General features: G+C 47.8%; 1 protein-coding gene across 1 annotated transcript in view; it reads left to right on the top strand.

The window, feature by feature from the left end:
* The first annotated feature begins 8,276 nt into the window (after positions 1 to 8,276).
* Positions 8,277 to 25,457, top strand: part of COL27A1 (collagen type XXVII alpha 1 chain) — a 168,403-nt gene continuing 151,222 nt past the window's right edge. Inside the window, exons 1-3 of the mRNA XM_026059675.1 lie at positions 8,277 to 8,835; positions 18,235 to 18,305; positions 23,224 to 24,665. Coding sequence (XP_025915460.1) covers positions 8,780 to 8,835; positions 18,235 to 18,305; positions 23,224 to 24,665 — 1,569 coding nt within the window. The 5' untranslated portion in view covers positions 8,277 to 8,779. The remainder of the gene's footprint in view (positions 8,836 to 18,234; positions 18,306 to 23,223; positions 24,666 to 25,457) is intronic.

Raw genomic sequence — 25,457 nt, 5'->3', positions numbered from 1 at the left:
CTTCCGTAGGAGAGGTTGCTGCCAACTGCATAGTAAAGTAATAACAGTTCACTGGCAGTGCTTTATGTTTGAAGGTCTTAAACCTCTTTACGCATAAGATGATCTATATCACAAGCTTCAGTCTAGAGACATGGAAATAATGGCCCAAAAGCAATGGTTTAAGTTGCCTCAGGTCACCCTGCAAGTCACTAGGACAGTGAAAACCAAACCTGAGCTCTGCTGAGATCTAGGTTAATGTGTGATCCTTTGCACATTACTGCCTTCAGACTCAGAAGAGCCCTGCTGGTTATGTCTGGGACATCCTGGACCAAAATGCTTTTAAGAAATCAGGTGATACCTCCTTCTTGCTAAGTGTTAATACCTCAGAATTTTGTGGAGTATAAGCCTTTGCTTAAAAAACATGAGCGTTTGCATGCAAGGAGATGTCTTGTCCGTGTCTCTGCTTAGGAGGTTCTTTCCATGTTGTTGTGAGCCCAGTGCAGGGTGGAGTCCACAAGCTGCTCATCTCATCTGTGTCTCTTCTCAGCCTTCCTTCATTTTGACCTGGACTTAGCATTTCCACTTAAATTTCTTCCTGACGCAAGGCAGGTATGATCAGAAATCCACGCTTACATATCTGTTGTTTTCAATGTCTTAAGACTCATGTGTGGTTTCACTTTTACCAGTAGGCTGCTTTCACTGGCCTGCCCAGCACCTGTTGTACACACTGGTTATCCTTCCTACGGCAATTGGAAGCGACAGTTGTCCACTTTTGATATCAAAATCAGAAACCAAAAATACATTTTGTTTTACTTGGAAACACACATTTATTTTCTTTTTTGTTTCTCTGGAAAGGCAGGAATGCCCTTGCTCTCTTTTAAATAGTGTTCTCGTAATGCTGTGTCATTAAAAAAAAGTTGTTCTGGCTTTTTCTAAACTCTTCTTCCTTTCCCCTCCCCACTGACACTACTCAAAATCTGATGGAGGCTTAGTTTCAGTCTGTCCATCTTGCACAAAGTCTTTGTATCATACATGTGCGTTGTATTCTGCAGTCTTTTGGAGGCCGAGATCTTGCACTGATTTCTGTGGTGGTGGACCCTCCCTTTGAATTCAGCATTGGGGCTTGCTGGATGTGCAAATGGTCTGTGGCTGGCGAAAGTACCATGTTTGCACGTTTAGCCACCTGATTCCTTCGAGGAAACAGCAACTCTTCTCTGAAAGGGCATAGCTCGACTCAGTAGTTCATAACTTCCCAAGCTTGCTGCCTGCCGCTGGCCTAGCACTTGTCTGATGAGTTCAGAGCAAGTCAGCCTTACTGCTCATACCTAAGTCAATTCTGTATTGCATCTGCAGGGAATCTAACACAAGCGCTGATCCACACCTGCTGTCAGTGCTACTGGGATATCCAGAAAGCTGACAGATCACACAAGAAGTAGGCAGTGCTGGCTAAAATTCTTATGTAGCATGTGTGTCGGACTTGCAGAAGTTTGACTTAAGTTTTAAAACACTGGTTTATGCTTTCTATCATAGTGATGTGCTATAGTAGTTGTCCTTAATACATCAGAAATCATTTAGCTCACCAGATCTATTTACGTACCGGTGTAATGTCCATCTTTGTCACAGGTGAAGGCACTCTCAGGGTGGTTCTGTTTCATGAAGAAAAGATGTTCTATTTCTTTAGAGAAAGATCATGTTACCTGAACTTACTCAGGATAGCACATGTGCATCTACACCAACCAAACAGGGTCATTTGGCATGCCGGTGGGAAAAGCGTTTGTGCTTGCTGATGCATTACTGCATTTAACTAGCAAACCTCCAGACTGTGGAAGGAATTACTGGTGCATGTGCAGCAGCCTGGTGTGATGGTATTGATTTTTATGGTGAAAGGGGGGAACTGGACTTGGTTACCCACTGTGCAGTTTGAAGTGTAGCATAGGATCACCACGCTGTACTGAAGGCTGTGGAACAGCCTGGTCCTGTGTTTTGTCTGGAGGACAGTGCTTCAAGCTGCTGAGTATCATTGACTCTTTTGTATGTTCTGGTAGCCCCAGTGACTGAACAGATCCCAAACTGGGAGATAGCTTGAATCCAGATTAGGAACAGATGGAAAAACAAGAGAAGTAGAAAGGGATGATCCCAAAACCAGGCAGGCTCTGCCTGATACCTTAAATAAAGACAGTTATGCTACAGGAACTGTAATAACTTCCTGCCAAAGCATGCCAATGTACTGCTCTCTGTCACAGCTTACATGGCAGTTTGACACTACTTGTAACATCAACTGAACTATCTGCTTTATAACCATCCTGTAAAACTGCAGTTCTCCAAATATCTAGATAGATGTGTAGGACAGAGCTGTAATCAGCAGTTCAGCATTTCCTTAGGAAGGGTGGGCTTGGACTTCTATCACTGCATTGTGTTTCACTTCATTCCAATGGAAAAAGGCTCTGTTTAATGATTAACAGCTATTCCTACCTCTTAGCAGGCTGGGCGGCCCAATGTAATATGGTATAGCAGGAAAGCACAGAAAAATGTGTCTTTGCCAGACATAGCATCTCCACAGCACTGGTCAAGAGACAAAAGCCTTTAGTGTTCCGGAAAAGAATTTAAAACATTTTACATCAAACGGCTGCAGAAGTTCAAACATGTCACCGCTAGCCTGTGGCACAGAGTGGGATAAGGCTTGTCAAAAGGCTCCTGAGAAGAGGAAATAGTATTAGGCAGTAACCTGGGTCCATATCTGGTTTTCTAGCTTTCTGTACATCCCATGTTATAACGAATACTTTCCATAGTGGACACGGAAAAAGAAACATAATGCACAGCTGCTTTTCTATCACAAAATAGATGTCAAGCACCAGTCCCTAAAATGAGAACAGAATTGCTGCTTGTTCTGCTCCATGGCTGAAACCTCTTATTCTTGCAGTGTGCAGCTGAAATCAGAGAGGAAAAACGAACAGGAGAATTCCCTAAAACTGGATCCCAGTAGGCCCAATTTCTGCCTTTGCTAGACTTTGACTCTGCCGTGGGTGGAGAGACTTCTCAGCGGCCAAACTAATTTCATTAGCAGGTTTCTGCTCATGTTCCAGGTCACTACAAGGTGAGGGACCCGGACAGCATGAGTCAAGGAGGACTTTAGCCCAGGGCTCGAACTAACAGTCATCCAAACTGGAGCTTGTAATGTGAAATATGTCAGTACGATTGTGTTAAACACATGATCTGGACGGAAAAGCCATGTGGGGATTAGAAGATCCCGGGGAGGAGGGGGAGGAATTACGTGCCTGGGAGAGAGCATCACAGCAGTGTGTGGAAGAGCAGGTCAGACCCACACTGGGCGTTAGTGAGTGTAACTGCCTGAGCAGGGTTGTAGGGTGCTGGTTTCTCTTGTGCTGAACTTGGGGCTGATGCTAACATCTGCAAGACGTCAGAGCGAGGGAGCAAGAGTGTTGTCCCTGCTGTGGGCTGCTGAGGAAATCCCCTAGCATATAATGACAGAGGGAGCTGGTCTGGTCTCAAGGGGAGCAAAGAGGGGTAGAAACATTCATGTGAGTGCAAATGTTTCGGTGCCCCCCCCCCAGCCATCAGGGCTCAGAAGCAGATCTGCCAACAGCTCTTTCCAGGACGTCTTGGAGTCAAGGCTGCCAACACTTGCAGTGGAGGTGCTAGGCCAGCCCTCAGCTAGATGTTTCCAGGGGCTGGGGACCACCACAGCCACTTTTACCCCATGCAACTATCTGAATTGCAATGGCTGTGTGTGGGCCAGCAGGGCTAGACCCGTTTCTGTGACTTGCGCCATCCTTCATTGCCACTGGATTTACAGGAGTGGATCCGGTCTTCCTCGCTAGCTCTGCTCCGTGTGACAAACGCTCCTGTGCCCTGCAGCGCGGCCATCCGTGGGGAACCTGTGCTTGCTGGGACAGTCGCCCCCATGCCGTCATGGCGGTGGCACTTGCCGCTGTGCAGGTTCCCTTTTCCCTGCGGCTCCCAGGACCTGGGAACCTGGTACCAAGCTTAGATGCTTCCCGATCTGGGCTGGATCTGTCCCTCAGCCCAGAGGGGAGTGAAAGGCTCTTTATCCCCTCTTGCCTTCTTGTGTTTGTTTGATCCCTCCCACAGGCTTTTCCTGTGCCTTGGGTTTCACGCTGCCTGTGCCTTCTGCCTAGTCTTGCCACAGTCTTAAACCTGAATAAGGTATTTATCTAAATATATCTAAACATATCCCTGTAATACCTTGTGAGTTCTGGGGGCAGTGAGTGATTCAGGACACTTTTCCGACTTATGCAATGGTAATTGGCTCGCGTAGAAATGATTGTACAGTAATTTAGTCTTGCAGCCTTTCAGGCCAAGCCAAGCGGGGAGGGCAAGCCCGGGTTAACGCCTGGCCTTCCTCTGGTCCTTGAAGCCGGGTGCTGTCGGTTGTGCAGCACAGCTGTAACGTGTGCTTGCCATGGCTCCTAGACGCCTTCTCACTTGGTCGTCCAACAGGAGCGAAGGTATGAGATGATATTAATAAGAGCCTTGATGCTTAACCAGGCTACAGAGCCAGAGGAGAGGTGGGTGTTGAGTCTTTTGGAAGCTAGGTAAATATAGATGAGTATTTTGAATACTGTATTTATTCAACCAGTAATGACATGCTGCTTTTTTTAAGAGGTTCATTTTGTCAAAAGCAAGTGTTCTCTTCCTTGTTCCCAAAGTTGTTTGGTGTATGGTGGTATTGCCTCCTCCCCTGTACTTTTCTTATTTTGGCTGATTAAACTAGAATGGTCAATTCAGTTTTTTTCGTGTCCCATTGCTGTGCTGATTTACTTCAATTGATTTAGCCTTTTAAAATGGCTTCTATTTAAATTTGGAAAGGAAGAAAAATAAATCTGCTAAATATATTTTTATTCAGATCATATGTTGTGGCTTTTCTCTTTTTGAAGAACGAGGTCTGATTTTTGAACCTGAATTCACTTGGCACTAGTCTTGGCTTCAGCACTGTTGGGCTTCCTTTTGTTTTAAACTAATTCTCTTTTTCCTACTCCTGGGCTACATTCACGTCTCCACGCTACGAAAGCTTTTATGCATGTGTTCAATTTGAAACTGCTCATCTGAGTAAAGTTAAGTACATACATAAATATTTGCAGAATGGGGTTGCAAGGCTGCTTTATTGTTGGTCCTAGGTACAACGCTGTGAATCTGAAGCGTTGTCAGTCCTTGTGCTCACTGGCTACCTGTGCATGCTCCAGCAAGCCATTCTGCAACACGTTGTTTTCCTTCCTCTTTTGTCTCATGGTCTGGAAAGCCAGTGCCCTGCTCCTTTGTGGCCAGTGAGCTTCCAAGGGGAAAGGAGGCTACTGAAGACTTGCTGGTTTTGGAAGAGATAGAAAGTGGAAGAGAGCGGGAGGATGCAAGGTGTATTCAACAGCATAGGAATTTCCACTCACTTCTTTGCAAAGTTGTGGGGGGTTTTGTTTGTTTTTAACCTAAGGCTTTACCTTAAACAGAGAAACATTCTAGCCAAGTCTGTGAGGAATGCATGAGTGTGAAACATGGAAAAAACAGCTGGGGAGGAAAAAAAATAGCAGAGAAAATAGAGATCTTATGTGGTCTCTGACAAGCTGTGTGACTGCCTTTTGGCCCTAAAGCCCCGATCCTTGAAGCTGTCTGGGATGGGTAGTCTGAGCTCCTGGGACTTCAGGGGGTTGATACGGGTTTGTCTGTGCATACGAACTTCTTACAAGTATCTGGATGTGTATGACTTAGCTGCTCTCTCCTCTAAGGTTTCCATGAGGACAGCAGGCAGGGAGGCTGTTAGACTTATTTACCCTAGCCATAACCCTGCTTGTTTCAAATCTATTAGTGCTCTATTAATATTACTTAGAGCTTCATCTTTTAAAGCAAGCAAGAAAGTAAAATGCAGATGCTTCAGAGCAAAGGTATGAATAAAATTTTGTGCTTATAGAAATTGGGAGATGAAAAGCCACAGTCCCTGCAAGCAACCACAACTCAGCCAAATACATATATTGAAGAAGAAAAGTCCTCAGCATGCCTGGTAACAGAAAATGTCATGTGTACAGGAGGTCTGATTTATGGTGGAAACCTTAATTTTTTGGCCACATTCTGAGGTTATTTTTTGAGTAAAACATGCATTGCTGAGTCAGGCCGGGGGTCCTTGAATTTTCTGCTCTGTGTGAGCATAACAGCATTTCCCTAGCTTCATGTCCGGGTACCTGGTGGGTCAATGATGATCCCATTTCTGGCTGTATTTTTTCAAGGGGGGGCCTCTAAGTTTAGTGCCCATATCTGGGCTTGAGATGCTTTTGTTCTCTCTGGTTCTTCCCCTGTCTCTGGGGAGATATGGCCCCATATCTCATAAGAGAGACTCTGGGCATCTCGGGTCTGAGGCCCGAACCCACACTGGTGCCTCAGACCGGCACTGGGTGCTCAGCACCTTGCAAGACCTGTCCTTTGCACCGTAAACCTTCCAGTGCAGGGCGCCCTGCAGCCAGCCCTCCATCCTCAAGCAGCAGTGGAAATGCAGCTCTTTGCCTCTGCCTGCAGCTCTGCCCTAGCACTTCCCTCCCTCTTCTAGCCCGGTCCCTGCTCCATCCCTTCCTGTCGGGGTGTCCTGTGTCCCCCTCTGCGCCCTGCCTCCTCATCCCGCTCAGCACCGCTGAACCTGCCCCTTGGAGGCTGGATCTCTGCTCATTAGCTGATGTTTGCTGAAACCGGATACCTGGGGCACCCCAGCCAGCAAGCGGAGTCCCCTGGCTGCAGCTATTTAAAAGGACAAGGGCAGCCTTACCATTTCCACCTCTTCCACATCCATGTCCCTCCCAGCGCCTGGTCCCAACCCATCTTCTCTCCTGGATCCCTGCAGCATCAATGACCCACGCGCGGAGGCACAGCCCGAGGGGGACCTGCCTGCACGAATCCGGGGGAAGGATTATCTGTTGAACCTGGGGGAACCTCAGACTTGCCAGAAAGCCTTGGCTCTGCCAGGGCCCATGAGCCTGGGAGGCATTTGCTGGCTCCCAGCTCAGGAGACACCTTGTGATTGAAGGGGAAAGAGGGAGGAAAAGGCTTGGGGTTTTTTTCCTTGTTTTTTTTTTTCTTTTTTTTTTTTCTTTTTTTTATTACTATTACTTTTAAGAAGTAGAAGTTGTGGTAAGCTGCTGGGACAAGTGAATGCCAATGAACGTGGGGCTGCAAGGAGACGTTGCACAGCCCCTCACCTTGCTGCAAAGTAAGTGTCCAAGGCACAGAAACAGTGCGAGGGGGAAGGGAGCAGGGCAGAGGGGGGCGAGCGGGGTGCAGAGAGGAGAGGAGGCAGGAGTGCCCAGTGGGGCCGGCTGCCTGGGGGCAGGAGGGCTGCTGCCCTCTGGGCCAAACACCTGCGTGAGGAAGCGCACAGCCCCCCTGCCCCGGCTCACCAAGCCTGTGCTTTCCTGCCCGGGCAGTTTTGGAGCACAGCTGGTGGGTTTGCTTTGTCCTGGGACACGTGTGGGCAAAAGGGACCCGCCTGCAACACCGGCGGGTGTAAGGTGGCAGGAGCTTAGGGGGAATTTGCGTAGCTAGAAGAGGAGGGGGCTAAGGGATGGTTTTATCCCCACTGGTCAACGCTAAGTCTCTTCTCCTGACAGACTGGTTAAGTGGGCTTGGGATCTGACTTACTACGATAGGCTTTGCATAAAACATGCATTTCCTCCTCCCTGCCCTTTGGGCTCCAGCTTCCATCCCTTGCTGGTGGGCGGAGAAAGGGTCCCAGGGGTGCCCCACACCCAAATCACCTGTGTCCTCCCGCCCCGGCGAAGCGGGGCAGGATGAGGAGGCACCGGGGGGCAGAGGGTCTCTCCCGCGGGTCTCGGCCACCTCCACAGTCTGAACTGCCTCCTCCAAGCCCTGAGCCAAAGGGGAGAAGCCACGTCAGGTACCTTGTAACGCAAGTCCTTTGCCATCCCGCGGTGAGGAGGGTTGAAGCAGCTTTGGGCAGGGTCTGCGCCGGGGTTTGTCTCCAGGCTTGCCTCGGCAGGTGAGCGCGGTGGGCCCGGCCGGCAGTCGTCCTCGGTGGCCTCTCCGGCCTGGGAGCGCTTGGCCGCTGCAGCTTTCTTCTCTCTCCCGCTCGCGGCGTGGGCTGGAAGGGGTCCTCGATTATTGCTCTGCTGTTCTTCTGGCTGAAGAGCTTCTTCTTTTATTTATTTATTTACTTTGCGTTATTTTTTGTAAGTGCTTCGATAGTACGGAGGAGGGCAGCAGAGAGAGGCAGCAGGGACATCCTTAAATAATTTTCATTTCTCGAAATCTGCCTTTTCCTCTCCTCTCTAAGTCCAGAGGAGAGATCCTTGGGGGGGTGGGAGGCACATCTGCACTGCAAATAAAAATAATTACAACCACCAACCAAATCAAAAAAAAAAAAAGTAACAGCTAAGAAAAAAACACTTTCAATCAAGGACTTTGGAAATCAGAGATCACAGAAATTGTACTAATAATAAGGAGGAAAAAAAGAGGCGAGAAATCCAGCGACCATGGGCCAGCCTGGCTTCCTAGCATGTACTTTCTGTTCTCTCTCCTTTTTCCCAAGGTAATTGCAGTCTGCCGAGAGGGAGTTAAATGGGATTAAAAGATCTGTGTAAGCAAAAGGACCCAGAAGAGAAGGAGGAAGGAGTGAGCCGTCCGGGCCAGGGGGTGTCTTTGACACAGCTGAGCCCCTTAGAGAGGCAGAGAGCTGAGCTCCTGGGAAGGATGTACCCACAAAGCGGCCTGTCCCCCTTTTTCTGATGGATTGCTGCAAAAATTGCCCGAAAGAGACAATGCACTAAACGTGATGGAGCCGGAATCAGAGCCGGTCTCCAAACTCAGAGCTACCGCAGCAGGCAGGGGGTGAGTACAAAGTCCTACTTCTCCCGGCGCTGGGGAAGGGCATCCCGGGCGGCGATGGGGCTCCTCGGATGGCGGGGAGGGCAGGGGAGCTCGGGGTGCCGGAGGGGGAGGAGAGGGAAGAGGCAGCCCGGAGAGGGCGAGCTCTGCTCCCGGGTGGCTTGGGATGGGGTGGGGGAAGACATTCCTTCTGCCAGGGGATGATGTGAAAAGTCCTGGGCTGGAGAGGAGAATGGGCTGGGAGGAGGGCTGCCCAGCCGGAGCAGGAGGGGTGGCGGTGGGGTTGAGGTGTGCGGAGGGGGCGAGGGGCCGGGGGAGAGGGCACGGTGCTGCGGAGGGCAGGGGAGACCCCCGGCTTCCCAGGCGCCGGGGAAAGGAGCCCCCAGTCTGCGAACCGGGCTGGGGGGAGGGCGCCGATGTTGCACCCACATGAGATAGGAGCACGGGCAATTCCACCTCCCCGGCTCCCCTCGCACACGCACACCCTTTGTAGGCACAGCAAGCCGCGAGGGGGTTGCAGCCCTCCTTTGCGGCGCCGTGGAAATGCCGTGCTCTGACCCCGCGCTGTGGGGACATGGGGACACGGGGACACGAGTACCTGGAGATCTCCTCTGCAGTCCTCCAGAAAATGGGAGAACCGTAGGAAGGGCTGAGGGACACTGTCAGAAAGGCAGCTGTGTGCATGGTTGCATGTTCTTCATGTGTTTGATATACACACGTATGCATGCATATATATATATATGTATACACACACGCACAATTATACCACACACCCTGCCTGCCATCTTTTCCACTCCATGAGCTTTTATTATTATCTTTATTATTATTATTGCATTTATTATTGTTGTTATTATTTTCCTGGGGACTAGCAAAGGGTTAATCGCTCTGGTTGCGTTGTCGGATGTAATGATGATTTACCGACACTCCCTTGGAAAGACTGGGATTCTTCTGCCTGGCAGTTTGAAAAAGTTGCGTACAGGATCCCTGTGCTTCTTGCCAGACTTAGATGGGGTGAAAGGACGGAAAGGGGGCGAGGGGCTTCCTGGGCCCCCTCCCTGGGCGCGGACCCGGCGAGGGTCGCCCCGGCTCCCGCAGCCACCCCTTTCGGCGCCGCGCCTGGAGTCTGGACGTGGATGAATGTGCAGCTTCCTTTGTAGGCGCAGCGCACGCTCTCCCTGCGTGCATGTGTCTGTGTGTAAAGTTATGTGGCGAGATCAGAACCGCTCCCAGAGGCTGCAACCAGCTCTCCATGCGAAGTGTATGTGTGTTTATACGCTCGTAGGGACAGAAGTTCAGTGCTTTAGGGTTTTGGTTTGTTTTTTTTGTTTTTTATTTTTATTTTTGTTTTGCCCAGATGTGGCTCTGGCATGCCTGGAGGTGCTAGACCGTCTCCCAGTCGCACCTTTTCAGCACTGGGCATTGCCTTGAGGGAAATGCCGCCCTGGCACGGGGGTCCGGAGCCGCGTGAGCGTGGGCTGTCGGTCAGAAATGGAAAAGTCTAAAGGGGAGCAGATGGATAAAGGTTTACTGGAAAGTCCGAGATCACTGCTGTGTTATGGCAAGGCAAGGGAAAGAAGGGCCCCGATGCTGGGGAGATACTTGGCACAAGGATAGGTCGCTTTACAGAGGACTAGCTTGGGAGCACGATGGAGAAGTTTACCATGGTCATGCTGCAAATGAGGACAGAGAGATCCTGCTCGAGTCCTTGGGCATATCTGGACCTGCTGAGGCTGGTGTTAGGAAAAAGGGAGCGGGGCAGGAGAAAGCAGCGTGGTTGCCTGTCCAGCAGAGGTATATAGCTGTCCTTACATCTCGGTGTCCCAGACTGGCGCTGTGCGTGGCTGGACGGGATTTGCCTGTTGCAGTGCCATGGGAAATCTGCTGCTCTTCGATCTTTCCTGGTAACTCTGAATATGTGCGTCTTTTGTTCCCATGATCTCCTCTCAGTTAAATGCCTAATAAGCATGTTGCTGATTCTTTCCCTCCTCGGCAGAGGTCGCTTGCTACCCTTTGCATTATCTCCTGATGGAGATAATTTGGGTTTTGGTGTGGGGTTTGTATTTGCTTGGAGAAGTTGTGCTGTGCATCCTACCGTTTCTGCAGCTGGATGCTCCTCTTGAGGCCTCTACCTTAATCGGGGTCCTCTGAGCTGGGAGCTGGCTTGTGCCTGCACTTGCCAAGACAACCTTGCGTCCTCAAGCCTTTCTCCGGGTGGGTTAGGGTGGCGCTGCCTGAAGGCAGCTCGTATTAGGAACCTTCTGGTGTGTTCACACGTGGCACTGGGGGCCCTGCTTGTCCCAGTGCTCCTGCAGCAGCCTGTGGAACGGTGGCTGGTGGGTGGGTAGTTACCGGAGGTGAGGAAGAACTGTGGATGAAAGTGGGAGGGCTGCTTGACCAGCACTGCGTTTCCATGCTAAGGAGAAGCAATTGTAGAGCGTGCTGGAGGAACCAAAGGCCTTGTCCTGGCCCAAGCAACCAAAGCTTGTAAAAACAGAAGAACACAAAATTTTGCAGGCTTTGTAAGCTTAAAGTGCTCCTCTTGATCATTTCTGTTGATGCATTTTCAGTGAGAACAGGGTCTCTGAGGCTGCAGAAGGTTTTGCATTCAACTGTGTATGAGTGGGAGTGGGTCCAGGCTGTAGCATTTCTGCTGTTTAGCTGTGGCTGTGCCACCTCAGCCCCTTACAGCCCCAGTGCTGTGTCCTGGCCGTGGAGGAGACTTGCTTACCTTGTGCTTCCAGTGGCCTCAGCTGGGTGCCTGTTTGCTGTCACAGCACTGGGTGTGAGGCTGCTTTGGGGCTGCTCAGCCCATGTGCTGGATGAGAATGCCACGAGCCCGGCTGAACAGCTCCACCTGGCACTGCCAAGGTGGACAGCAGCGTGCCGCTCTCATAGCAAGGCCTGGAAGAGCCGCTGGAAGTGCCAGCTCCTGTTTTAGGAGGAAATAACCATCCATGCAAGCAGGGTAGGTGATCTGGGAACAGACTGGCACCATGGGCACGTTCAGCAGCAGCCAGGCAAATGGTGCATGTGTGCTGGGTGCTTTGGAGTAAAGAGGAGGCAGTTACATGGTCCCTTGGAGCTGTATCCCAGGAGGGAAGGATAGTGTCCTGGCTAGGGCACAGGCCAAGGTTCTGGCATTCAGCCCCCCTCTGCTGCCTCCATGTGTCTCTTTGAGCCAGTCGTTTCATAAAGCTCCTAGCTTCATCCCCTTGCTGCATCAGGCTGCAGGGGATAAAAGCTGCCCAGCTTCAAAAGGGTGTTTATTGCAGTTACATTAAGGACCAGGGGATGCCCAGGTCTCGTGGTGAGAGGGTTGTATGAAATCTCTGAACAGAGAGAGACGCAGAGCCTGGGCTCTTTTTCCTCTTTCTTTGCCAGTCTGTCAGGGACATAAGTGGAAATGATGGACTTGTACTGAAGTGCAGATGGAGACCTGGAGACCGTTGGGAATGCTATACAGCGCTGCTAAACTCCATTCACAAAATGAAGGAATGCCAAGAAGTTTGCTGGAAGGACAAAAAAGGAGTTAGATGACGGATCATGCTTAGCGCTTCTGTTTGGTGAGGGCTCCAGTTACATCACTGGGAGCACAACGGCAAAGTGAGCGTTGTCACTTCCCTCAGTAGTAGAGTCAACAGCCCGGACAGATAGTGGTGGTGAGCAAAGAGAAGACCAAGTAAGGGGTTGGGAAAGATTCCCTATTGATGAAGAGACAGTGTCTAGTTCCCATTCAGAAGGACAAGGACAGATGGTTCAAAACCCATCAGCCCCTCACCTGCAGATATCGGCATAAACCCTCGGAAGAGCAAGGCTCCCTCTTCCTGGTAGGGTTACGTCACGAGAGAAGCTAATACTTCATCTGCATGTCTTGTGCACTGCAGATCTGCATTTCCCTCCCAGAAGAATCCTCAGAGGAGCTTTAAGTGCCGGGGGAACAAATACCAGTCCTTCTTTATGCATCCAGACCTTCTTTGTGCCTGACTGATATGCAGACCTTTAGGAGAGCACAGCTTCTTTGCAGTACTTGAGATCTGCTGTTGTATCACTGCCAGGAGCTGAGGTCCCTCCCCTTTGTGAATATGATTCCTCCTTTTCATCAGGCCCTGGTGGATCATTCTTACACTACTAGGGGCCTCCTCCTAAGGAAGCAGCAGCTTTTTCTGGTCCACACTTGCCAAAGCCCTGAGATAGACCTCTGCAGGCACAGTACTAAGTGCTTTTTCATCCCGAATTAAGATTAGATTTGGCAGAAATAGCGCTAGAGAAACCCTGGGAATTTCTGGTTTTACACACACATTCCGAACTCTGGGGCAGGGTGGAGTAATTGAGACATCCTGGTTCAGGATCATCCCAAGGATGGGTCTCAGTCTGGCCTAGAGTGTTTCCTGTCCGAGGGAGTTTCCCATCTGTGCTACTGTAGTCTGCAGTAGTAACAGTGGGACAGTCTTTGAAACCCTCCTGCTTCGTGCTCTGCTCAGAGTGCTGTTAGAGCTCAGGTGGCCACCCTGATGTCCTGCTGCTTCATCCCTATTCCTCTACAGCTCCATGTGCAATGAATTTTTAGTTCTCATCTGAAAATCTGTTTTGATAAATGTGTGACGCAGGAGCATTCACCCACAGCACAGTGGGCTGGATTCTGGATTTTTGGGGTATTTGTTGTTGGATGATATTTTTGGGGAGCTTTTTTGAACACTAAAGTCTTGTTGAGAGGAAGCGAATTTCCTTTCGTGCCCACTTAATATTGACAGTTTCTAGATCAGCCTCAAATTTTTGTGTTTTAAAATGACCGTGGAAACGTACCTATCCAGACCATATCTGCCTGTCTGCCTCCCCCCCCAAAAGTAGATGCTGAATGGAGGTTAAAAATGAATACTGTTTCAGTCATACCTCAGAAACTCGACTCCCCTTGGCAAGCTGACTTTTACAACGGTGCCTGAACACACCAGACAAAATCTTTGATGAGCAGTATAAGTCAATAGTTGTCTTATGCTGCAAAAAAGTTCCAGCAAATGGCTATGCAGGGTTAACACAGGGACATCTACGCAACACCAGGTTCCCAATGCCCTCTCCTGAAACTGAGGGGGAGAGGAGAAATACTGTAGTTTCCAGAAGCCCCAGAGAGCCGAAGCTTGTGCAAAGGACAACACTAGTACAGAATAAGGTTTCTGCCCCAAAAAGCTGGGAGTGGGACTGATTCCGCAGTGCAGCTGAAGTCTGGATACATACACTGTGATTTTTGTTTCCTGTTAACAGTCAAAACTGCTGGGGAGTCTTTTAAAACATCACCAACAGTGATGTGTGTAGGATCTTAAGCGATATATATATTTTCTCCTTTTAAGAAACATTGTCTAATCTACAGCTAGAAATGTAGATTTGCCCTTCTTGAAAAGCAATTTGCTGCATTCAGCTGGCTTTCTGGCCTTTTGGACAGAAAAACTACACCTGAATAGAGGGAAGTGGGAGGAATCGTTTTTCCATCCTGCAAGAATTTTTGCAATTTTGAAGACATTTCCCACTGTAATTAAGGGCAAAATATATATACATATGTGTGTGTGTATATATGTGTGTATATATATAAGTAAAAATGCTGATTTAGAACATTTTGTTCAGCTTTGATCCATCTAACAAACAAGATGTCAGAATCATTTGGACTTTTCTTTTTTTAAAAAAAAGATAGGAAGGGGAGCAAAACTCTTGATTTAAAAAAAAAAAAAAAAAAGAAAATTTTCCAAACAGTTCCAGAAACTGTGAAGTGGAGAATTAGCTAATCACAGCTATTCTACAGATTGCTTCAGCTTTGTCAAATTTGCACTTCTGTTTTATTGATAATTCCGAAGCGAGTCTGTTCTGGTGGCTGTCACCTTAATACTGTCCTTAGGTTCATTATAGTGCTTTATTCCTCTGTTACAGAAGCCAGTGATTGCCAGGTAAGAACCAATATGTTCAGCAGTATTTTTCCTTTATTTTTGCTCTTGAGACCGCTGTCTTGAACATGACTTTGCTGGGTTTGGCAGCAAGTCACACTCTGCACAGGCAGCATAGAAAGGGGATGGCTCTTCCCTTGGCTCTCCAGCTTCCTCTGCTCAGAAATCTGATCTCTTAATGCTCATTAAGAAGATGGTGATTGAATCTGGAAGCTGAAAATCCAGAGCACAGTTCTGCAACTTGTGTGCTAGTTAGCAGACCTGAATTCAGCATGTCTCTGAACAGGTTCACACCACCATGTGCAGGGACTTCCAGGAAATGTAGTCATCTCTTCACATCCTGAAGGCACCACTTCAGGATCTTGTGGTCGCTGTTTGCAAGAACTGCATAGGAACTCCTCAGGAGGTTTATTCTAGTTGTGATCTGCGTGCATGTGATCCTCACTGGGAAGATGCTAAAGCCACTGCCAGCCCTGAGTACTGCTCTTGCCTGTCTTCGCACTCCTCTGTCCTTCTCTTGCATTGCACTTTCAACACTGATTAGTTCTTGTGGACTGAGCAAAGGAATCTGCAAAAAGGAGCAAAGTGAAACCAAACTATAATCAGTAGCCTCATTTTGCTATAAAGAGAGTTCGTGTCTCCACTAGGGTCCCCAGGAACTTGCATCATAAGTGTTTAGTGGCACAGACCTGCCTTTGCCTAGTGACTAACGCAGCAGGATCCTCCTTCTGATACTCAGAGGCCCTGGGCAATATAAAAAATAAGTGCCCTTCGTGGGTGCCTCTTGATAGAGTCTCTGTGAAAATTACTGGAGGTGGGAAGAAGCAAACATAAAGGAAAAGGTGGGTTTGAGAGTTCTGTTTAAGGAGAGAAGTCTTCCTTTACTATTGCTGCTCAAGTTGCTTATGCAATCCTGTCACTGCGGAGTTGTAACGGAAAAAGAGCTTGCGTTATAAAAACCTGCAATATTGAACAGCCCCATCAGTCACAGGTCTGCCCTTTGGAAGCTGCTTTTGCTTTTTCCATTAAGTTGGTATATTCTGCCAAAGTGTTTTTCTTCAGTGTTTTGGCTCTTGTCCCCGCTCTCAACTCTTATAGTATTGGCTGTGTGAGGGGTCCAAGAGCAGGGCTGATGCCAGCTGGCTCCCATCCTGCGCGTTCATCTCCTTCATAGCTCAGTCAGTGTCACTGAAATGGAATTACATGCTGGCTTTTCCCTAAGGTTCATCCCATCACTGTGTTGGTCAGCAAGGATTTTGGAAGCAAATTTTGGATGTGAAGGTACTCCTGTGCCCCTCCAAAAAACCACGCGGACTTCAGTTAGGTGTGTTTTGTGCATGGGGGTCTGTTCTACATATGGCTGTGCCAAGTCTCATCCTCACCAGAGAGAAGGTGTCCTGAACCTTGGGAGGACTCCTCCTCTCCTAGGAGTTCACATTGCGTTGGTCACTGCTTCCCTTCATTTACTCATGCTCTTGTCAGCAGTCGAGCCCTGTCGCTGGCTCTTTGGAGTCCCGGTGAGGCCTTTGCTCCACGCGCATGTGGACTTGAGTCCACGTTTTAACGGTGCATTGCTCCTTTGGGTGGGAGCACGGAAACGTAGGCCTTCCTTATGGGGTGGATTTTAGCCTCTTTTGAGTAATAAAGAATCTAAAGCTAGAGGTGGCCGTGAGGAATCATCATGTTTCCCTTCCTTTCCTAACTCCCCTGCATGAACTGGGACAAGAGGTCGCCAGGACACAGCTGTCTCCAGTCCCTCTGACATTTGTATCCTGTGGGATAAAGTGGCCAAAAAACAGCCAGGTCTTCCCAGCTGGAAATCTCTCTGAGGTTTCTGGTTAGCATATGCACAGCTATAGCACGTGGCAAAAGAATACCACGATTTGGCTAGTCCAAGCTGCAGTTCCTTCACGTATAAATTAAAGCAGCCCCTGAGCTCCTGAAATGTGCAGCCCAGGGTCAGGGTAATGGAAACAGCGAAAGAATGATGTGGTTCATCTCATTTGTTTCCCAGCTGATGTGAGGCCGCTCCAGTATTTTGTCCCTTCAAGCCTTAAAATATTAGTAGCTGGATTCCTGCATGGATTTTTATGGTCAAGGCCAAATTTCCCAGCTGATGTGTAAATCACTGTGACTTCATTCTGGCGGAGGGAATCAGTGTCCTGCACTAGGTGAGGATCTGGCCCAGCCCGGGGTAATGTGTTGTCTCTGGGTACGCTTTCTCCTACTGAAGCTGAGACTTGATGGCAGGAGAAAAGTAATCTCTAATACTGAGTGGTAAACGATTTGGCTTTGCCAGCTCAGGAGAGAGGAGCGAGTTGCACTTCAGCACCGCTTTGCGCATCCCGGGGTTCACACCGGTTTGGCTGAAATGAAGCACAATCTGTGGACAGTCCACATTGCTTTCCTCTGGCTGAGGACTTTGTGTCGTTTACATTTTTGTCTCCATTCCTCTAGCTGCCTAACGCCCTTGCTGATTAACCTGTTAAATCTCGTCTCTCGAAGACGAGGGAATTCAATCTCCAAACTTTCCACTGACAGGTTTAAGTGAGCTTGACCAAGGAGTTTCCTATGTTTGTTGTTTGGCTACAGATCAAGGAAGCAGGTGGGAAAAAGGGGGTTTCAGCTACCTTTCTGGTAAGAGCTTTCCTCCGTGCTGTCGTTTTCACTGGCACCTCGAGGCTTGGTTTCGCTAACAGAAAGGTTTGCCCAGTTTCTTTGCAGGTGTGAAAGAGTTTGCTAGAGCACTGTGCTTGGACGTGTGCAGCTCTCGCACTTTCTAAGATTTCCAGCCACACCAAACTACAGAGAAAGTCACAGTGGCATCAGGGTAGGGTGCTGAGTGGTTAGATGCTGTCCCCCATCTTTACATCTGGGCGCTAAAAGATGAGTAGATCCAAGTAGGATTTTATATGTTTAGAATAACTTTAAATGTGTAGAAAAGCAGTAGGACTCAGATTTTGTTTGCTGCAATGCAAAGGCAGCTTACACGTCACTGCACGTCAGCCGTTTCGTACGTGTGCTCTCACGCATGTGCACCCTTGCTCCTGGCGTGGCTGTTGACCTTCCAATTTTGAATTATTTCTTTATCCTCTTGCCATTTCTGGTGTTATGTCCTAGACAGGGTTAGTGCCAGCAAGCAGCAGTAGCAAGGGGCTGCTGACCTGGCACTGATGATGATGCGTCTAAAGGCACTGGTCTGGTCCCAGTTCAGGGATTGCCCAGTGCCTGTAATGCTGGTGGGAAAACCTCCCACTGAATCCAGGAGACTTTCGATCACTCGCAGGCAGCAAAATGAAATCTCAGTCAGAAGTGAATGCTGTGCTGCCAAGCGCTGGTTCTCCATTTTCTAGAGTCAGCTGGACGCTGCCACTGACTTCACTAGACTTATGATCAAGGAGAAGGCCTTTAACAGTGCTAGTTTTTGTTAGCAATATTGCAGAAACTCATTTTTTTCTTCTCTTCCAATTTTTAGGGGACTCTGCTTTCTCTGGACTGTTCTATGTTTTACCTGGTTCCTGGGATTCACACAGGGAAATTCTGAAGGTAAATTATACTTGTTGCTTGCTCGCCTTTTTTTCCTTTTTTCTTTCTTTCTTTTCCTTTCAATCAAAGTAAAAGCTGAAGGCTTTTGTATGAGTTTAGGATCATCATCTAATCAATGTCTGAGCCTAATGCATAGAATTAAATGCTTTTACTACTGATCATTGCAGTACTGATGATATAGATGATGCAGTTAACAGCTGGCAAAAGAACCAGATTTTTACAGGTGATTATGTGCCCCATAGGATTTTCAGAAGTGCCTGCCTGCCTAGTGGAAATGGTGGGAATGAAGCACTTAGGTGTATCTGAAAATGTCACTGGCATCTACCTGCATTTACTGGCACTTAACTGCTTTTAGAAAGTGCCCCTTGAGGCCAGGGCATTAAGGAATTAAACGTCTCTGGCAGGTGGGTTTTTCCTTGACTCGAATGCAACCTGGTCGTGCCTGTGCGACCCAGTGCAGGCACGTAGGATGTTGTACATACCAAACTTAAGTGGGTTCTAAAACTAAAAGGTGAATTCAAGAAAAGAAAGTCCCACATGGCTTCTTAATAACAGAAATACCATGTCTGGCTCAAGTAGCTCCTACACTGCAGGGGGGATGTTCCATAGGGGATGTTTATATATTCTCGCCATGTCTTTACACCCCACTCTGAGCATCCCCTCCCAGTGCTGCTGTGGGCACAGGACAAAAGGTTGGGGCATAATCATCAGTGACATGAGGAGACAGAAAGCTTCAGAGCTGACGAAGATAAAAAGAAATCTGTTTTTACGGCTGATAGTGGGAGCTGAGCATCTCTGCAGCATCTGTTTGTCAGGAAGCCATCTCATCTTAAAATAGCAACACCTCTTCTACATGGCTGGTTTGCTCAGGGTACATGCTGGAACTGAACAGCTTCCTCTGTAATCAGTAGACAACAATAAGTGGACTAGCAGACTCCAGGTCTCTCCTCTTAGTCTCCAAAACATGAAGGAAAAATAGAAGGTTGGTCAATGCTCAGCTGTAAGCCAGCCCATGGAGCCATTTTACAGAAAAAAGAAAATACATCCCTGCCATCAGCAATTTCGAAAAGTGTAATACTTTCCAAATTCTGCTTCAATGCAAAAGAGGTGAACATCTGGCTGAATTACTTAGTCAAGCAGTTTTCAGAGCAAGTTTTATGTCAGCTCATAAAGAGGCAGAGCAAATACTGTGTTTTGGCATCTCTTTTTCAAGTAGATTTTAATGTGCTGTTTAGAATCGTCTTTATCCATCATTTTACTCCAATGATAATTATGGGATGTTGGCATCTTTTTTGGCTGTTACGATCAGTATAAAACAAACTCTTTTGCTTTACTCATATTGCATTACCTTAGCGTGGTAGATATCTCCCCACTTTCTGTGTACTTTCTCTGTGATAAAGGAATTAAAACATCCTGCTCGGTTTCCTTACAGTCGGAGCCAGGCTGCTCTTCAGGCTGCTCACATCAAAAACTTTTGAGAAAGCCAAGGCTGTAAGTAAACACTGGTGACTTGAGACCATATTATCACTCGAGATTTTTAAATATGAGATTTACAAAAGCAAATAAGAGCTTGTTCATAGATCTGAGTGAGGGTGAAATTAGGCCAATGCTTTTGGCTTTTGAAAACACCGCAGTTATTGCTGTAAGGCTTAGGGGTCTTCCTGCGCACAGGAAAGCCAGGGAATGCAGAAGGTTACTTTCCCATAAGTGCTACAAATCCAGAATATCGTGAGTTAGTGAGTTCGTCTGATGTGCACTGACTAAGGGTCTGGACAATGAATTTTGGAAATGTAATGTTTATTCAACCTAATTTTGGTTGTGGGCATCAGATCTCAGGTGTTAGAATCCAGGAAGCAGAGATGTGTTTCTCTCTTGCCTTTTTACTTCTTTTTTTATAAAGCTTTTGGTGTGGGGGAAGAGGGAGGGAGGGTAAGAAGGGGGGAAGGAGAGGGCAATAAAACATTTTATCCCCTCTTTCAGACATAATCACATAATTGTTCAAGAATCTCTTGTGCATCTCGCTTCATATTCTGTTAGAAAAGTTTTTCCCACTCTCTCAAATATTGCTACAGGAGTGCTGCAACTAGCATCAAGGCGCCTGGGACCAGGCAGCTCTAAGTGAATGGATTTTTTAAATAATGTGTTTTGATGGAAAAATCTACAGAGGAAAAAAATTGAAGGGGAAAAAAGGCTTTGCTAAACCTGGCGCTATTTAAAGAAGCCAAAATTATTTTGCGTTTTACGTTAGTCCGTGACATCTCATAATCCTTGGGGATGTGCCCCACCAGCTCAGTGCAGTTGGCATGGGATGGAGAGGCAGACAGGCTGGGTATACAGGAGTCCGGAGCTGTGTGCCTGGACCTGGTGTTGGAAAATCCACATACGTGTCCTGCATTGAGGTTTGTTTTAATCAGGCTTTGCGTAAGCATCTAGAATTTGGCTCCATCTTAGTGGGTTTTGAGGGAGAGGAGAGGTTGGGTTGTGCTTTTCTCCTTTTTCTTGAGTACTGTCTGATGCAGTTGCTAATGAGGCAGTTGGATTGGTATTTCGAGCAGCAGCAGCATCCTCTGAGCAGGGAAACATCCTTATGTCTTTGCAGAGCAGCTACCAAATGAATAACCTCCTGGAGTGTAAAGTATCTCTGCCTTGCAGAGCCACTCCACAGTCTGTCTCTGGGAGAGAAGCTAAAAATACACCTAGAAATTGGAAGCTGGAGACTAGCTCCTAGTTTAAGCAGCAAACTTATTTCCTTAGGGCTAAATCCTGATGCCTTTGAAGTCTGTGGCAAGGGTCCCGCTTGACTTCACTAGAGACAGTCTTTGGCCTTTACTGTTTCATGGGCTCTGGAAATGATCCAGTCTGAAGATACTTCTGTGCTTCCTCCATTCAACACAGAGAGGGGAAGGCTTTGCCTTTGCTAGGCTGATGGACATCCCCTTTGGGCAATATGGCATAAATGGTGGGGGACCAAGATTTCTTAGTGTGGGAGAAGTACCATTATTAACGCTTGCACACGCTGTGCAATAAGTTATCCCCTCCGCATAGACTGGAAAAATTTCCATCCCCTTTCTTGTCTGTCTTCTCCAGGGTAGTCTCTGCTAGAAAATGAGTAAAGCTGCCTTAGAAAAGGGAGGTGGGAATAAAGCTGGTCTCAGACACAGTAAATATTGATTGACTTGTTCTTCCATACAAAAATGGCCAAGATTTTTGCCAAAGTCAAGGAACTGAGCTTTTCTCTCTATTCTTCTCCCTTCCTGGCCAGAGACATTACAGGCCTCACACTGGCTTGAGTCTACAGCCCTTCTGGCCAACACTGAGGAACTCTTTTTGAGTGCCAGTTCTCCAAATATTGAGAATTGTGCTGAATATTTAGTAGTTAAGGGTGAAGGAGGCCAAATTCCAAGGCCCCTTTAGAAAACCAGCTGGTTTTTTTTGTCTGAACAAGCTTTGATTTGCTTTTGCTTTTAATCTAGGAAAGCTGCAATCCTATGATGTTAGCTGATGTGCAGCCATGATTGGCACTGCTGCATTTCTGATTGTTGAATTCTTACCTTGCGAGATCAGCATTTGGACTAAATAGCCAAGGCAAGCAGCCTGCCCGGCCTGGCTTCTCCACCGAACAGTTAAATAGCAGGCTTAGCTGGCCATTGAATAATGGGGATTGCATTTGGGCAGGGAAGAGGGAAGGAAATACTGTTCTCCTCACTCATTTTCAACAGTGGTAGTGTCATGGCAATCGTTATAGTCTTACCTTTAACTGTCTTTTACCATGTGTTTAACATCTTTTATTAGACCATATGTTAGAGCTGTAATAAATGAACAAGCTTTTGGGCATGTGAACCCCTTCTTCAGGTCTGGACACACTTACCTTTGTAGCTCTTCTCGCGTAGGCCTGAGTGTCTTTCCCAGTTAAGTAGTTCAATTGAAGTTGCAGCCCGCTGGCTCCAGTTTGTGTTGCTGTTGCCTGTGAATCTGCCTTGGACTCTGAGCTGTTTGTGCCTCCTGTCAGACCGTGGGGCTGGAAACCAGAGGGTTTGGCTTGCCCGTCCTTTGCAGGCTTCTCCCAGAGTCAGGGGAGAGGGATAGGTGCCTCCAGACAGCAATCCCTCCCATCCTCTCTTAAACAAGACACTCAACTCCTAGGTGACTAAGGCTAGAGGTAAGCCCTACTTCTACCACTCAGCGACAGCCATAACTGGACTCACAGCCCTTCACAAACCAGGTCTGATTCCTCCTACTTAGGAAAATAATTTAAAGCTGTAAGATGATCTGCTGGGAAAAAAGTGCTGCTGTTGAGAACCTTAAGCAGTTTGGGGAAATCTAGGTGCAATTTTTTCATGCTGGGAGGCACCTTCACTTCCCTAAACTCTTCAGAGTCTCAAAGATCAAAAGCTGGTGCCTACTAATCTGGAAGGAGACAGATACAAGGCTTTTGCTCCCTTTGAAAGTTCTGTTCCTTGCCTTCTGGGGATATAAAATTTTGCAATCCCTGCTCGGTCTGTTATTCAAAATTCCTCTCCAGCTGTGTGGTCAGTACTCAGAATTAAATCCCAGAGAAATGGAGTATTGGTGCTCAGTGGGAAATTTCCTTGTGGTGAGGTCAGCTCCCTCCAGAACATCTGGAGCTGGTCCCTGGTGGGACAGGACAGAGAGCTGGAGGCACCGTGGAGCTGATGCATTGGGGGAATTGCTGATTACTGAGTTGAGCGTGCACTTGTTCCTGACGTTAAGTGTGGGCGAAAAAGCTGAGTGCTCTGTATTCTGATTATTTGAACACATTTGTGTCAGAGGATGATTGGGCTCTCCTGTAACCTGTCTCCCTTTTGCACTGACTAGCTTGACCCTTTGTATCCATCTTATGTGGATCCAGCTCTTGGGTTGCCTAATGACTAACATTTTCTCTGTGCTTCCTTTTCAGATGTGGATGTTCTTCAAAGACTGGGCCTGGCAGGGAAGAAGCCATCGAGCGGATGGTCCTTGTCACGTGCAGTTCCTCAGGGGGTCATTCCTTTCAAATTGGGGGTCATCTTCACTCAGCAAGCACGTATCGAAGCACCGGTCAGTACCATCTTCCCTGCAGGCTCCAGCACTGACCTGGTCCTGGTGCTGAGCCTGTGCTCCCACCGTATCAACAACGCTTTTCTCTTTGCGGTCAAGAGTAAAAAGAAAAAACTGCAGCTGGGGGTCCAGTTTGTGCCTGGGAAGATTATTGTTTACGTGGGCCACAAGCGCTCTGTATATTTTGATTACGATGTCCATGATGGCCAGTGGCACAATATGGCCATCAATATCCGAGGCCAGACAGTCACTTTATTTACTTCTTGTGGGAAGCGCAGAGTACATGCGGATTTGCATTTTAAAAAGAACGAGGCATTGGATCCACACGGATCTTTCCTCTTTGGAAAGATGAACCAGCACTCCGTGCAGTTTGAAGGAGCCATCTGCCAGTTCGATATTTATCCTTCTGCCAAGGCAGCTCATCATTACTGTAAATACCTGAAAAAACAGTGCAGGCAAGCAGATACCTACCGGCCAAACTTGCCCCCCCTCATCCCACTCCTGCCGAGGGATCCCAATGCCTCCCCAAGTACCCCCCAGCACATGGAGCCCTCGCTTCAGGGTCTGAAAAACCTGACCACTGTGACCCCATCCTTGGAGCTTGGCAGGGTCACTGCACCCCTAAAGACTCGGAGCTCAGGTGCAACAACCATCCCATCGGTCTCATCCACATTGCCCCTGCCAAGACTGACAAACAAAGCCACAAAGGTCACAGTGGCACCGTCTCCTGTTTCATCGAGTACTGAAATGCAGCCGCCCACCCGTTCACTCGCTCGGGTGACAGCGGCGACCCTCAGGATATCTCAGCCGACTCCCAGCACACGCATGGGGAAAACTCCCCTTCCCACTGCCAGAAAGGCCCCACCTACGAGCCAGAGCCCTGCCGTGACCAGCAGGAAGGAATCCAAGCAAGAGACCAAAAACAAGATCAACCAAAAACCAGCCATTGAGCCCTCTGAAACACCCGGTACTGTAAAGCCAATGAGAAGGATGACCGATAACACAACCAGCAATGTCCACTTTGTGACCCTAAAGCAAACCGCGCAGAACCCAAGCAATGGGCCCGTTCCAAAGAAGCATGTGCCGCCCCCCGCCAGGAAAGCGGATCCTAGCGACGTCCCTCTGGTGTACTCCAAACCGCCTCTGGGGTCTGCTCGTCCCGTCACCAGAGCCGGAGCACAGGCCTTCAACCTCACAACCCCAGCTGCAACGGATGGGTATCAAATCTTTGACCCCCTCGGGCCTACTCCATTTCCATTTTTACTGGGATATCCAGGAGCAAAAGGAGAGAGAGGACCCCAGGTAAGTTCAGACTTATAATGATAGCTATTGCTGTTGAAATTCAGCTGGCTGGTTGGCAAAACATGTCAGAAATCCTTGTCAGAAATACAAGGATTTCTGTAATGTTTAGTGGAGTTCGGCACCTTGAAATGGAAGACAAGCACTATTGCTTTTCTGAAAAATCACAATTTAAGTGTATATCCCAGTGTGAATTGTAGTGCTCTGTGATGGTGGGTACCCCTTAAAAGTTTGCGATTAAAATTGTTGGTCAATGTAGTTTAAAAAAAAGAAAAAATCCCAACCTCATACTGGAGTTTGGGATCCTTTGCTGGTTAAAATTTGGATAACCAGGTTGGGACTCTGTTCCACACCCTTGGTTTTACGCCAGGATCAAGGGGACAGGTTTGCAGGGTACTTTCCAAAAACAAAAAAAAAAACAGGTTCACCAAAATGCACCACAAAATAACTTTTTCTTAACCTTGGTTGTTAACTTGCTTTGTACTTAAAATTCATATTTCCAGAAAAGTGTCCTGTTTCAGCAAATGCAAGTACAAAGATTGCTTCAGGATTTTTTTAAACAAACCCTCCTCCATTTTTATGGTGTAATTTAACTTTTTATTTCTCATAGCCCACACTTACTTAAAATGTGCAAAGAGTTTCCTTTATAAATTTAACTACTGCATTCCACACACAATAACCACTCTCAGGGTGTATATCTTGGCCATCAGAAAAGTGTACATACATTTTGTAATGCTAAAAGCAGTCGGGCCACACTAATTATCTGCTAACTTTTTTTTTTTTTTTTTTTTTTTT

The sequence above is a fragment of the Apteryx rowi genome, unplaced genomic scaffold (assembly GCF_003343035.1).
Source record: "Apteryx rowi isolate R43461 unplaced genomic scaffold, aptRow1 scaffold_16, whole genome shotgun sequence".
Taxonomy (NCBI): domain Eukaryota; kingdom Metazoa; phylum Chordata; class Aves; order Apterygiformes; family Apterygidae; genus Apteryx; species Apteryx rowi.
This window is presented reverse-complemented; position numbering and strand designations above follow the sequence as displayed.